This window comes from Ornithorhynchus anatinus, chromosome 3 (assembly GCF_004115215.2).
Source record: "Ornithorhynchus anatinus isolate Pmale09 chromosome 3, mOrnAna1.pri.v4, whole genome shotgun sequence".
Classification (NCBI taxonomy): domain Eukaryota; kingdom Metazoa; phylum Chordata; class Mammalia; order Monotremata; family Ornithorhynchidae; genus Ornithorhynchus; species Ornithorhynchus anatinus.
Window position 1 is genome coordinate 51,710,192 of NC_041730.1, and position 14,796 is coordinate 51,724,987.

At 43.1% G+C, this 14,796-nt stretch overlaps 1 protein-coding gene across 1 annotated transcript in view; it reads left to right on the forward strand.

The window, feature by feature from the left end:
- LIN54 (lin-54 DREAM MuvB core complex component) overlaps positions 1 to 14,796 on the forward strand; it is an 88,632-nt gene that overhangs the window by 58,903 nt on the left and 14,933 nt on the right. The window contains exons 6-11 of the mRNA XM_029060551.2: positions 849 to 922; positions 1,087 to 1,284; positions 2,170 to 2,261; positions 5,549 to 5,620; positions 8,937 to 9,039; positions 13,127 to 13,264. Coding sequence (XP_028916384.1) covers positions 849 to 922; positions 1,087 to 1,284; positions 2,170 to 2,261; positions 5,549 to 5,620; positions 8,937 to 9,039; positions 13,127 to 13,264 — 677 coding nt within the window. The remainder of the gene's footprint in view (positions 1 to 848; positions 923 to 1,086; positions 1,285 to 2,169; positions 2,262 to 5,548; positions 5,621 to 8,936; positions 9,040 to 13,126; positions 13,265 to 14,796) is intronic.

The following is a 14,796-nucleotide window of genomic DNA, read 5'->3' on the forward strand; positions in this document are numbered from 1 at the left end:
GGTCGAGGCACAATGAGAAGCTTAGCAATAGAGGAGCAAAATATGTGGGCTGGATTGTAGAAGGAGAGAAATGAGATTGGAGGCGGCAAGGTAATGGAGTGCTTCATGTCTGACAATTCACTGCTCTCCCCACCTTCAAAATATCCTCACATCTTATCTCCTCCAATAGGCCTTCCCAGACTAAGCCCTCGTTTCCACCACCCACCTATGTATTTAGCTGTGTACTCCATTAAGATTTTTGCTCACCCCAGCCCCACAGCACTTACATGAATAACCTTGTGCTCTATTTTCCTTGTCTAATTTATTTTAAAATCTGTCTCCCCTTGTAAACTGTAAGCTCCTTATGGAGAAGGATTGTGTCTACCAAGTCTAGTGTATTGTACTTTCCCAAGTACTTAGGACAGTGCTCTGAACACAGTAAGTGCTCAAATAATATTGATTTTTAAAAACAAATGGGATTTTTAGAGTATAGTAATAAGCATTTGTAAAAAACCACCTTGGCAAATGAGGGCATAAGGTACCTGATTTCCTAAAATGAATATTGGCTTACTTATGTTTTAGTAAGTGGGTGAACAAAATCACAAGTCATTGAGAGGGAAGAATGATTCTTATAATCTTGTAAATTTGGTAAGAACATTTCTGTAAATGTGTGTTGCCTTTTGTGGGTTGTTTTTTCTATAAAAGCATCACTTTCTCTTCCCAATGCTTAGTAATTTAGATGTCTTGGCTGTAATGAAAGGTGTTTGTGACAGTCCTGAGTATTCATAGGTGTTCAGCCTGGCAGCATTTTATAGAGGAATAAGAGGGGTTATCTCACCTTTGTGGATTTTTTCTTTCTTTCTAAACAGCAAAGCCGATGGTGGTCAATGCAACCCCAGTGCGAATGTCTGTTCCGATTGTCGCAGCACAGGCTGTCAAGCAGGTCAGTGTTCTGAATTTTTCTTTTCCTTCCTTCCTTTGCCTGAATTCGGAAGAAAGAGAGTGATAAGGGTCAAAGCCAACTCAGTCTGATTCTTTTGAAATGTTTGAAATTGAATGTCTTTTAAAATTGACTTTTGTAAAATGAGGCACTATCTTCCATTATAGGTGGTTCCCAAACCTATCAACTCAGCCTCCCAAATAGTGACCACCAGCCAGCCACAACAACGGCTTATTATGCCAGCCACGCCCCTACCCCAGATTCAGCCAAACCTCACTAATCTTCCACCAGGCACTGTCCTGGCCCCAGCACCTGGAACAGGGAATGTGGGATATGCAGTACTTCCAGCTCAGTATGTCACTCAGGTATGTGGAAAGGGTTTTATTGTGGATTGGATTGAGAAGACATTCTCCTACTTGTGAAGAAGAGCAGTCCAGTTCCATGCTCAGTTCTTTAGCTCCTGTTTCTTTTCCTTATTTGGAAGGTTGTTGGCTCACCCTTTGAACAGTTTGTGTAAATGTTTGATTCTTTTGTGTCTGTCTGAACTGGATAGATAAGTTAATGTGATATTCCCATTATTAGCAATTATAGCCAAGAAGCCAAGAGCAATGGCAAAAAATGTAGCAAAGAAAATAATTAAAAACAAGCAGTCAAGAATTAAATTAAGATTTCATTAAAGGGAATTGATTTGAATTTTGAGAACCGCTTGAGGAGAGTTTTTCGTGTTTTTAGTAAAATATTAAATGCAAAATAAGATGTATTAGACACCTGATTTTTTGATAATTTGTAATTTGATGTTTTTGTAATTCAAGCAGGCACATTTCCCATAACAGACTCATCCCCTGCCCTCAGTGCACTTACAATCTAGGGGGGGAGACAGACATTCACTTCTTCTGGCTACTGCTCTTGGTTTCCCCTCTCCCCCTTATTCATCTCTTGCTATGTGCTCTACCCCGAGAAATCCATATCCATTAAAGTCCAGATGGTTGGAGCCTGGATTAATGTGGAATTTGCTGTGCTGTATTGGCTCCTGCAGCAGTTTCAAACTGTGAGTCCCATCAGCCTGGAAGTATCTCCAGAGGTGACTGGAGGCAGTCTCGTTATTATCAGGCATGGTTGTTTTGACTTTTTTTTCTTTGAATGATTTAATTTTCATAGGTTTAGCCAGTTTGTTAGAGAACAGGTGTCATGGCACTGGAACCAATTTTTGAAAATTCAGTTAAAAAAATAAAATACTCTTGTTTTGATAGCTACAGCAGTCTTCATATGTGTCTCTTGCAAGCAACACTGGCTTTTCTGGAACATCAAGTATCCAGACCCAAGCAAGGCTTCCATTTAATGGGTGAGTGTTTTGAAAATATTTTTAGAGTAATGAGGTAGTCATTTGGTTGATTTGTGTCTGTTAGACTCTAGTCCTGCTTTTTGGTTCAGGGGAGAGAGTCCACCTCTGCAGTCAGGATCCTGAGTTCTCGTCTTAGCTCTGTAAGGTGAATACCCTCCTGTGCTATGCCAAGAAAGTTAGATTCAAAGTGCAGTTTGTTTTAGTGCTTCAAAATGCTATTTTTATTCAGTACTTGAAGTATCATTAGAGTTGGTCCCTATTGTAAAATAGCTACTGTTACTCCTGGGACATCCCGGCTAAGGGGATAAAGCTTCTTATGATAGTTCTGTTCCTATCAGCTGGCAATCATTTTTAAACGGTTCTTTCTAGCCCTATCCCCTTGTAGCTAAAATAACTTCTACTACGAAGGCAGACAGAAGGCAGAATCTACCCCAAGGTCACTTTCAAATATGAAAAACAACAAGATCTAGGGGAAAGAGCACAGGCCTGGGAGTCAGAGGACCTGGGTTCTAATCCCAGCTCTACCAGTTGCTTGCTTTGTGATCATGGGTAAGACAGTCAACTTCTGTGCCTCAGTTTCCTCAACTGTAAAATGGAGATTCAATCCCTGTTCTCCCTCCTACTTGGAATGGGAGACATGGGGGACAGGGACTTTGTCCAACCAGATTAACTTGTCTACCCCAGGGCTTAGAATAGGATTTGATGCATAGTAAGCATTTAACAAATCCCATAATAATAAAAATAATAATAATAGCCATGGCAGAATGGGAAATGCCTTAATGAATCCCCAAGATCAAAAAATTGACTAAAACAATATAAATGTATCTCTTTAATGTAATTTTAAAATGTTTTAAATATTAAATAACACTATATAAGATCAAGTAGCAATGTAAACATTTACCATGATAAAACATTGTTAATTGAAACCATTATATGTTAACATGTTCAGTGAAGGAAAAAAAAATTCTCATTTAATAATGTTGGTATTTGTTAAGCGCTTACTATGCGCAGAGCACTGTTCTAAGCACTGGGGGAGATACAGGGTAATCAGGTTGTCCCACGTGAGGCTCACAGTTAATCCCCATTTTACAGATGAAGTAACTGAGGCACAGAGAAGTGAAGTGACTTGCCCACAGTCACACGGCTGACAAGTGGCAGAGCCGGGAGTCGAACTCATGACCTCTGACTCTGAAGCCCAGTCTCTTTCCACTGAGCCACGCTGCTTCCCATAAACAAAAACTTGGCATTTGCCAATTTGTGTAGCTGGCAGTGTGGCTCAGTGGAAAGAGCACAGGCTTGGGAGTCCGAGGTCATGGGTTCGAATTCCAGCTCTGCCACTTGTCAGCTGTGTGACTGTGGGCAAGTCACTTAACTTCTCTGTTCCTCAGTTACCTCATCTGTAAAATGGGGATTAAGACTGGGAGCCTCACATGGGACAACCTGATTACCCTGTATCTACCCCAGCGCTTAGAACAGTTCTCTGCACATAGTAAGCGTTTAACAAATACCAACATTATTATTAGTATTATTATTGAGCTGGAAATAAACTATTCCTCTTTTAGGTCCAGTTGTACCGCCATGGGTTCTATTTTGGAAATAGTCATATTACCATGTCCCCTGAAAAGTAGGGGAGGGGAGTGTCTCTGGAGTCATCTCTCCCCTCCCCCACGGACCCCACTCATCTCGGTCACCTCTCTGGGGCAGCAAGGACAGGGACAACAGACTTCCCTGCCACCTCCTGGTGCATTTCTCTTGTACAGCCCACTCTTTCTGGAACAGTGGTGCTGTGCAAAGCTGTTTTACCCTCTGACAATGTCGCTGAAGGTGAAGTTGTATTCAAAGGCTTGTGGGAGTCCCTTGCACGGCTTGCCTCCAAAGATCCTAGTATATTTTTTCTGGCCTTTTACCATTGGAGAGAGTATTGCTCAGCTCGCAGACCATGACCTTGAGTTGTTCCTGCAGAGTGATGCAGTTTGCCCTGAGCCATCTACCCTCTGTGGCCCAGTCCCCATATCCCCAGGGACACATATTGGTAGTAGGTGCAGTCTGGTTCCAAAAGAAGTTCTCTGACACAACTGTTCCATCACCTAGTTTGTCATTCATTCATTGTCGACCATCTCTTATCAGAGTGGCTTAGGTTGAGTTGGAGTCTTTTCCACTTTCCCATGGAAACTGGGGAAAAAGTAAAGAACCAGGAACAAGAACGAAAACAAATAGCAACAAAAAAAATATAGCTTTCCTCTACACCATGCGACTGACAAGACCCAAAAGACAGCAGGAGCGTCAAGAGTTGGGGTTGTATGGGCACAGTGGCTATTTCAGGGGCAGTGTGGCATCTACCGACAGTTACTTCTCCTTCTTGGGCAATGGGTGATTGACTGCATTTGACTATAAAACTACCACCCAGTATTCCCATTCTGGTGAGAAAAGACCCTTCTGAAACAGGGCGCATCTAGCCCCCATCCAACCTCCCCTTAACAGATCATACAGCCTCAACCAGCACTGTGCTGTCAACTCTTCTCCTGGCCTTGGGCCCGTGGAGCACAAATGATGCCATCCTTTCAGGGTGATTACTCCTCTTGTTGCCACTCGGAACTCCAGTCAGAAGAGGTGCGAGAGGAAGTGGTACTTGTAGTTACTGAAGAAATGAGGTAAAAAAAAAAGTTAAAAACACTGAAACAAGATAAAAGCCCACACTCTGTACCATGCCATTCAGAAAGCTAAAGCAAGGGGAGCTGGCTTCCCCAAATTCCCTCTCTTCTCAATCAGTCTGGTCAGGTAAACCCTAGAAGAGAACTGGCTTCCATGGCTTGCTGCTCTCCCATTGGGTCCTGGGTCAGTCTAGATGAAAACTAAGTGATAACTGTAAACATCATGGACTCTTGAGGGAGCTCCGATTCTTCTTCCTGGGCCCTTGCTTGGGAACACTCTTCTGCCCTTGGAAATCATCAAGTGAGGGAAAGTACCAAAGAAGGGTGTCTAGGCCTAGGAAGCCTGAGGTCCTATTCATAGTTTTCTTTCACGGTGGCCCCTTGCACCCCAGAGATCTGCACTGTACCCCCGAGTCCTCCTTCCTCCCCTGCCACCGTCTCTGCAGCTCCAGGTGACAGATGAAGGTGAGCTTTTTTCCTGAAAACTTACCCTGCTCCCCAAACTGCACTTAGTAGTTTATGAGACACTGGGACAGGGGTATGGAAGGAGGGTGATTTTGAGGGAGGCTTTGTCTTCTAGATAAACCGTAACTTGATGTGAACAGTGATGTAAAGTAGAAAACATCTCTCTTCCAGGATAATCCCATCAGAGTCTGCAAATCGTCCCAGAAAGCCATGCAATTGTACAAAATCACTGTGCTTGAAATTGTAAGTATGGTTTTTTTTTTGTCTAAGGGCTTTTTCATTAAAAGCAACAACATTTTCTGAGAATAAAATGGAATAACTTAAAAATATTGCAATTTATATATTTGTCAGTAACTTGAGCTGTGGCACCAAAGCCCAGTTCATTCCAATGAAAATATGGTTGTGAACCTGGAAATACAACTCTTCCATCTCTCTTTACCAGAAATTCAAATCACTATACCTTTTCTTACACACTTCATCCCTTTTTCCCCTGGGTTTCAGGTAGAATTCGCATTCTTTTAAGCTAGATTACAGTGCCATGTTAGTGCCAGTCACCCGTTTGCAAAAATGGCATTGCCCTTATCTGCAGGTACATGGCAAAGCAGTCACTGATTCAAATTTTCTACTAGTTTACTTCCATTCCCTTTAAAAAGGAAAAGAGGAAAAAGCACACAAAAGCTAGTTATGGGAGTCGTCAGTAATATTTATTGAGTCGCCACTGTGCAGATCACTGTACTAAGTGCTTGGGAGAGTACAGTATGTTGGTTGACGTATTTCCTGCGCACAGCGAACTTACAGTCTAGAGTGGAGGGGGACCGACATTAATATAAATAAATTATGGATATGTACAGAATTGCTGTGGGGCTGAGGGAGAATAAAGGGTGCAAATTCAAGTTCAGGGGCAATACAGAAAGGAACAGAAGAAGAGGAATTGAAGGACTAGTCGGGGAAGGCCTCTTGGAGGAGATGTGCCTCCAATAAGGTTTTGAAGGTGGGAGAGTGATTGTCCGTCAGATATGAAGAGGGAGGGCATTCCAGGCCAGGAGCCTGGAGGCCAGAGGCCAATTCAGAAAGGTGTTGTGGACTGATGTGGACACAGTGGTCCAGTCTTGATAGGATGAGTGCTTGAACTAGGATAGTGGCTGAACAAGAGAGGCTGCAGTTAAAATGTTTTTGAGGAAAATTTGGTAGATTTAGTGGTAGTTTGGATTTGGTGGCAGAATGACAAGAAGTCAAGAATGATAATTTTATGGATGTGAGTTTCAGCAAAGGTGCTGAAGTTGTCTGTGGAGATGGAGAGACCCTTAGGAGGAAAGATGAGACATTCAGCTTTGGAAACGTTGGTTTCGAGGTACCAGCGGGGCATTCACATGGAGATGTCCTGCAGGGAGGAGACAATCAGGAGTGTATAGAGGGGAGAGGTCAGGTCATGAGAGGTAGATTTATGAGGCATCTGCTTAGAGATTAGCTCAGCCATTAAGTCAGTCAGTGGAATTAATTGAGCAATTACTGAACACATCTGAGAAGCAGCGCTTCGGAGTCAGAGGACCTAGGTTCTAATCCCAACTCCTCACTTGCCTGCTATGTGAACTTGGGCAAATCATTTAACTTTCTGTGCCTCAGTTTCCTTATCTGTAAACTGGAGATTCCTTATCTGTTCTTCCTCCTACTTAGACTGTGAGCCCTATGTGAGACAGGGTCTGTGTCTAACCTAATTATCTTGTATTTACTCCCCTGCTTAGGACAGTGTTTGGCACATTGTAAGTGCTTAACTATCAAAATAATTATTATTGTAATTATTATTACACTTTTTAATGGTATTTGTTAAGTGCTTACTATGTTAAGCACTTGTGCGTAACCGTTCTTGTTAAGCATGATTCTAATCACTGGGGTAGATACAAGTTATTCAGGTCGGACACAGGCCCTGTCCTTCACGGGGATCACAGTATAAGTTTTGAATCCCCATTTTGAAGAAACTGAGGTACCGAGAAGTTAAGTGACTTGCCCAGAGTCATACAGCAGGCAAATGGCAGAGCTGGGTTAGGAACCCAAGTCTTTTGTCTGACTCCTAGGCCAGTGCTTTTTCCACGTGGCTATCCTGCTACATTCAGTAAATTTAGTAGACATGATCTTTCCTCAAGGAGCTTACAGTCTAGTGGTGGAGACAGACAATAAACTCAATTACAGTTAGGGGAAGTAGAATATAAGGATTTGTACATAAGTGCAGTGGGAGTGGAGTGAGTATCAAGATCCTTAAGTGGTACAGATCCAAGTGTTTGAGCAACACAGATGAGAGAGAAAGCAGGGTGGGGAAATGGAAGGTTAGGGAAGGCTTTTTGGAGGAGATATGATTTTAATAGGGCTTTGGCAGGGAGGTCAGCAAGGAGTTTGATGCAAGTTTGCAAGTTTGACAAGTGCTTGAATCAACTGTTAGCAATTTGGATGAAAAGGAAGGGGTAGATTCTAGAAATGCTGTGAAAGTAGAATCGAAGAATTGGGCTACAGCTTGAATATGTGGACTGAGATGAGTTGAGAATAGTGCCAAGATTTTGGGCTTGGGGAACAGGGAGGGTGATGGGGATGGTAAAGTTAGCGGGGAGGACTGATTTGGTTGGGAAAATCAGGAGTTGCATTTCAAACAAGTTAAGTTTGAGGGGTCAGTGGGACCTCCGAGTAGAGATGTCCTGAAGGCAGAAGGAAATGAGACTGCAGAGAAGGAGAGAGATTGGGGATGGAGAGGCAGATTTAGGAGTCATCTCCAAAGAGCTGGTAGCTGAACTTATAGAGTTGCCAAAGTGGTAGTGAGATTCTCCAGTCTGTGTTTCCCAAGGTCACCTCTGGAACCTTCTAACATCCTCCTTAGTTCAGTTAAGGCCAAACTAAAAGAATCATTGAGCTTCTCATTTTTCCTTTTCATCCTTGAATACACTTCCTAGTTCCCTAATAAAGTGATAAGTGATAACCGAAAGTAGTAGAAAATGTGTTTCAGGATGAGCAAATGTGCTAGATGGCTTATGATAGTGGAACTGAGGAACACTAGTCCCTGCTTTCCAGAATGTGAGCAGTTCCAGATTTGTACATTAACTGTGACACTCAGAAAGAAACTAGGCTGGATGGCCTACCTCAAGAAGGCCTACATAGAGTGTTAGTCTCAAGTCACTCTAAGTGAAAAGGAGGGAACCACATTGCGTCCAGGTGGTCCATGTGTTATATTGTTGTATTGTACTCTCCCAGGCGCTTAGTACAATGCTCTGCACAAAGTAAGCACTCAATATATGCGATTGATTGATAGGCATGTGAATCCTATTTAGGTATGCTGCAAAGGACAGTTGCTTGTTGTCTCTGCAAAAGTCTGGCTTGAGATACTGTTCTTAGATTGACTTCAGGTGTTAGGCCAAAATTAGAATGATTTTGGCCTATGTGTTTGTGCGATTTTTCAAAGTAATCTGTTCATTTAAGAATGAAGTTCTGTCTAGTGAATATTTAGCAACAGATGTTCACTGTAGTCAAATGTATTTTATGGTGACAACTCTGGACAGTTCTTCCTCTTTCATTTCAGGTACTGTGATTGCTTTGCAAATGGTGAATTCTGCAACAACTGCAATTGTACAAATTGTTACAACAACTTAGAGCATGAAAATGAAAGACAAAAAGCAATAAAGGTGATTATTTTTTCATTCGAAGTTGGAAAACTATCCCTATGTTCTAATACATTCTCTATTCCTCTCTTCATCCTATGGGCGTCCTATAACTTTATGGTTCTGCAAGTAGGAGGATTTATGTATAAACCCAGTTTAAATGCTTCAGGCCACCTGCATTCCTGTCCCCATTTTCAGTGTGTTTACTCTTAGGTTTCTTGCTTGAACAGAGAAGGGATACGTTTCCTGGTGGCAGCTGCTTTGAAATGGTGAGGCCGAAGGAGGAGGGAAGGTAGCTGTGGGATTGAGCCCCTTGGGAGAGGATTGGTTTTGGCGGTTGCCAGGCAGCCCAAAAACCAGAACCTATAATAGGAAACAAGCAAGAGCAGGGAGGAGCATAGAGCAGCTTTAGTGGGAGAAAAAGAAAAAGTCAGAATGCAAGGTCGAGAAAATGAGGAAAAAAGTACAGCAGAGCTACACCAACTGTTCAATGGGGTGGTGGTGGACAGATCCTTTCTTGAGGGTAGCCTGTCTGCCCCATCAACCACAGCTAGTTGCAGCAGCCAAAGACAAGCCGAGCAGGGAGGAAGACAGAAGTCTAGCTTTCTTCTTCCCTCCTTTTTCCCCTCAGTGCTGGTTCTACTACTGGTAAAAACTTGTAACTCTCTCTGAGGGGCCATTTAATTCAGGTTGAGAGGACAAATGGAGAGAAAAAGATCACGTAAACTTCTCCGTGTCCTGCTGACCACCTCCCTTCAGGTAGGGTCATGGCTGTCGGACTGACGGTTTGCTAGGTAAAAAACAGTTTGATTTGCTTTCTTTCTTACCTCCTCCCTTTTCCCATTTCACCTTGCAGTCTCAGACCGTTAATCTACCTGCTTACCTCTCCTCCTGCTCCCCAGTGTTTGCAGCAGGTGGGGGAACTAATTTTAAATTCTTGAATCTCTTGCCCACCATACTGGCTGCTGTTATTTCATGCAACCCATCAACCTCTGTAAAAATTGGGGACTAAAAGCCATCACTGGAGCCCTTGGTATTCATTCAGTAGTATTTATTGAGTGCTTACTATGTGCAGAGCACTGTACTAAGCACTTGGAATATACAATTTGGCATCAGATAGAGACAATCCCTGCCCTATGACGGGCTCACAGTCTCTGCCCACAATGAGTGCTCAATAAATACCATTGATTGATTGGTCAGAAGCCGGCCCTAAAGACAAAAGCACAAGGTACTAGAGGCAGTGGATGGAAATGAGATCCAGTATGACTACAGCACACAGCGGGAGCTTCCCAGGGAAGCACATAAACAGATACACACCAAAGTCGGCAAAACTGCAGACTCGTTCCTAAGGAAAGAAAGAGGTACAGCATTAGGAGTTACGGTCCAGGGCAGAAGAAATTGGAGAAAAGTTGGTAAAGGAAATTCAAAAGAGGTTGACAAGTGAGAGGCAGAGTTGTCACCATATAATAAAGTTGACTACAATGAACATCTGTTGCTAAATATTCACTAGACAGAACTTCATTCTTAAATGAACAGATTACTTTGACAAATCACACAAACACATAGGCCAGAATCATTCTGATTTTGGCGTAGCACCTGAATTCAATATAAGAACATTATCTCAAGCCAGACTTATGCAGAGACAAGTCAGGAAATGGTATTTTCTGAGGGTATGAGCTGTGCCATGGGCCCAGAAATTTAAATTTTGTAATGAGCGAAATCACATTAACACGATTGGCAGGCCGCAGTGATTTTTTCTTCTCCTTGCTCATGAACCTAGGTGTTTTTGAGACTCAAATATCCAAGTTTTGAGAGATCCAAGGTATTGTATATCGATCTAGAGAGCCATTTTCCCTGAAAGTCCGAGTGAGAGGAACTGGTTAATTGTAACCTTAGTGTCTGCTCAGACTGAGCCAGAAGGGGACAAAGGTGTTTACGGAGCCCGTTTCTGACACTGGCCCTAAATCCAGAGGCATCTCCTGAACCCTATCACCTTCCACACACTTACCGAGTTCCTAACTGTGCCCAGAGCACTTGAAGGTGCTTTGGACAAAAAGATGCTTGGGCTGTTATAATGGAGGACACAAATTGCCAGATAGACATTAGGTAAGAAGAAACACACAGATTTGAGTACCACAAGAAAGCGATGACCAAATAAAAAGATATGTAGATGATAAACACAATCCCTGAGTCAGAAATGTCTTTCCCTCTCCGGAAAGGGAAAGGCAGAGGAATATCAAGTTCAGGACAAAAAAGACAATGAGGATGGGCTGGGAATGTGCCTGCTAATTCTGCTGTGTTGTACAGTGGTGTGCACATGGTAAGTGTTCAATAAATACCATTCATTGATTGAGGAGAGGGACAAATAGGTAGGGATCCACTTATTGAGAATAGAAGAAAATGTGCAGGCTTATGTGTGTGGAAGGTGACAACAGCTCTGGAGTAGCTCTGAAAGGCAGAGGTAGGTGATGACCTAATGTATGGAAAGGTTGGGGCGGGAATGGGTGCATCTGGCATTTTGCTTAAAGTCCTGTTGCTTGACACTTCAGTGGATTTAGAGTGACCAACAGATTCAAAGCTAGACTGATTCTTGAACAGCTTACATAAATGGTTGGTGAGTGTTGGGAATGATAGGGGAAAGGAGAGAAGAGGAGTCTGCTAATAGCACACCTTTCTGAGGAGACCCTGGAGCCTTAAAGGGAGTTGAAAGGTTCTTCCTCTGTGGCTGGGGACCGGTCTAGCCAGTCTGGGCAGGGCAGAAAGTACCCTGGGTAAATTGTTCCCTGCTTTGCCACCCAAAATACAACTGCCGCTCCAAACCCAGCCATGAGCAAGTTGCTGAAGCATCACCTCTGTTAGCCATTTTTTTATGGCATTTAAATGCTTACTATGTGCTAGGCACTGTACTGTTTGGGAGAGTACAACAGAGTTGGTAAGCACATTTCCTGCCCATAAGGAGCTTACAGTCTAGAGGAGGAGCTTACAGTCTGGATATATGAATATATGGATATATATCTGTACATATACCTGCATGTGTATGTATATGAAACCATCTAGACTGTAAGTTTGTGGTGGGCAAAAGCAGCTTGGCTTAGTGGATAGAGCATTGGCCTGAGAGTCAGAAGGACCTAAGTTAAAGCTCACCTCCTCCAAGAGGCCTTCCCAGACTGAGCTCCTCTTCTCCCTCTACTCCCTCTGCCACCCCCCCTTACCTCTCCGCAGCTAAACCCACTTTTTCCCCTTTTCCCTCTCCTCCTCCCCCCTCCCGTCCCACCCCCTCAGCACTGTACCCGTCCGCTCAACTGTATATATCTTCATCACCCTATTTATTTTGTTTAATGAGATGTACATCACCCTGATTCTGTTTATTTGCCATTGTTTTTATGAGATGTTCTTCCCCTTGACTCTATTTATTGCCATTGTTCTTGTCTGTCCGTCTCCCCCGATTAGACTGTAAGCCCGTCAGAAGGCAGGGACTGTCTCTATCTGTTGCCGACTTGTACATTCCAAGCGCTTAGTACAGTGCTCTGCACATAGTAAGCGCTCCATAAATACTATTGAATGAATGAATGAATGAAATGATTAGACTGTAAGCCAGTCAAATGGCAGGGACTGTCTCTATCTGTTGCCGATTTGTACATTCCAAGTGCTTAGTACAGTGCTCTGCACATAGTAAGCGCTCAATAAATACTATTGAATGAATGAATGAATGAATGAGTTCTAATCCAGGCTCTGCCACTTGTCTGCTATATGACCTTGGGTAAGGCAATTGACAATTCCCTTATCTCTGAAATGGGGATGAAGACTGTGAGCCCCACGTGGGACATGAACTGTGTCCAACCTGATTAGTGCTGTATCTACCCCAGTGCTTAATATAGTGCCTGGGGCATAGCACTGAAGAAATATCACTACCATTATTATTATTATTACTCATAAACACTTGGTACAGTGCTCAGCACACAGCACTGAAACATGAGGGTGGGGGGGTTATGTGTGTGGACGTGCATGTCTTAATTGTAGGTGGCAAGAAAAAAGATACATCTTCCTCCTTAGAGTCTTTGAAGCTATTATTTTCCAAATAATAATTTGCATTTCTGTTCTCTGTTGGTAGGCATGCCTTGATAGAAATCCAGAGGCCTTTAAACCAAAGATAGGGAAAGGCAAGGAGGGGGAGTCCGATCGACGGCACAGCAAAGGCTGCAACTGTAAACGGTCAGGATGTCTTAAGAACTACTGCGAATGCTATGAGGTAAGAGATTACAAAGAAGAAATGAAATGATCATTCATTTTTTTTGGATTCTAGAGAATAAAATGTTTATATCTGGCTTTTTTAATGTGTTGGAATGACAGAGTTGTTTTATCTCATGAACATTGCAGTATCCTTCCTCTGTGTATTAGCGAATAAGAATGTCTGGGCATACCAAGAAACTTTGGAAAACTTAATCTCACAGGTCTGAAGCCTGCACAGTAATCGTATCCCACTTTCTCCTGATCTAGAACTATTGCTTCAGTTTGGAAAACCAGGAAGATTTTGTTATTTCCATCCCGCACTTTTCCCCTTCCCATAAAATAGGAATAAACGCTTGTGCCTGCTTTGCCCTGCTCTTGTCTTTTCTCATCTCCCCGCCACTGAAGTTGCTTACTAACCAGGTCATGTTTATACCACCCTTGCTCTCTCACTGCTCTCCTTGGGTCTCATTTTGAGCCTAGAACAGCAACCCATTGTTTCTCCTTGAAACATCCACCTTGGTTTCCGTGACATTGTCCTCTCCTAGTTCTCGTCATAGCTGTCTGGCCACTCCTCAGCCTCGCACAGGATACTCTTCTGCCTCCCACCTTCTAATAGAGGGAGTTCCTCAAGGCTCCATTCTGAGTTTCCTTCTATTCTCTATCCATACACACTCCCTTGGAGAATTCATTCTCTCCCATGGCTTCAACTACCATCTCCATGTGGCTGGTTCCCAAATTGACATCTCCAGCCCTGACCTCTTTACTTTTATTGAGTCTTATATTTCCTCCTGCCTTCAGGATGTCTCTTCTTGGATGTTCTGTACATCCTGTACAGTACAGTTTGAACTAAACATGTCTAATGCAAAACTCCTTATCTTGCCACCTAAACTCTGTCCTCCCCTTATCTTCCCCATCACTATAGGGGAACACTATCTCCCTCTCTCACAAGCTCTTAACATTGGTGTTATCCCAGATTCATCTCTCTCTCTCATTCAACTCAGATATTCAGTCTGTTACCAGATCTTGTCTGTTCTATCTTCACACCAACGCTAAAATTTGCCCTTTTCTCTCCATCTAAACTACTGCATACTGAATCAAGTGCTTATATCCCTCCTTGACTCCTGTATCACCTCCTCACTGACCTTACTGCCTTCTGTCTTTCCCCACTCCAGTCTGTTCTTCACTCTGCTACCTGATTGTCTTTAAAAAAAAAAATGTTCAATCCATGCCTCCCCACTTCTCAATACTTGCAGTGGTTGCCCATCCACTTCCACATCAAACAGAAACTCCTTATCATTGGCCTTAAAGCACTCAACCCCTCTATCACCTCCTACCTTACCTTTCCAGTCACCTACAACCCCAGTCCTTTCTCTCTTCTAATGTTGTTACTCACTGTACCTCGATCTCGCCTATTCTGCCGCTGGCGCATTGCTCACAGCTTCCTTTATCCTGGAGCTCCCTTCCTGTCCTATACAACAAGCCACCACTCTCTCCCCACCTTCAAAGCCTTATTAAAATTACATCTCCAAGAGACCATCCCTGATTAAACCC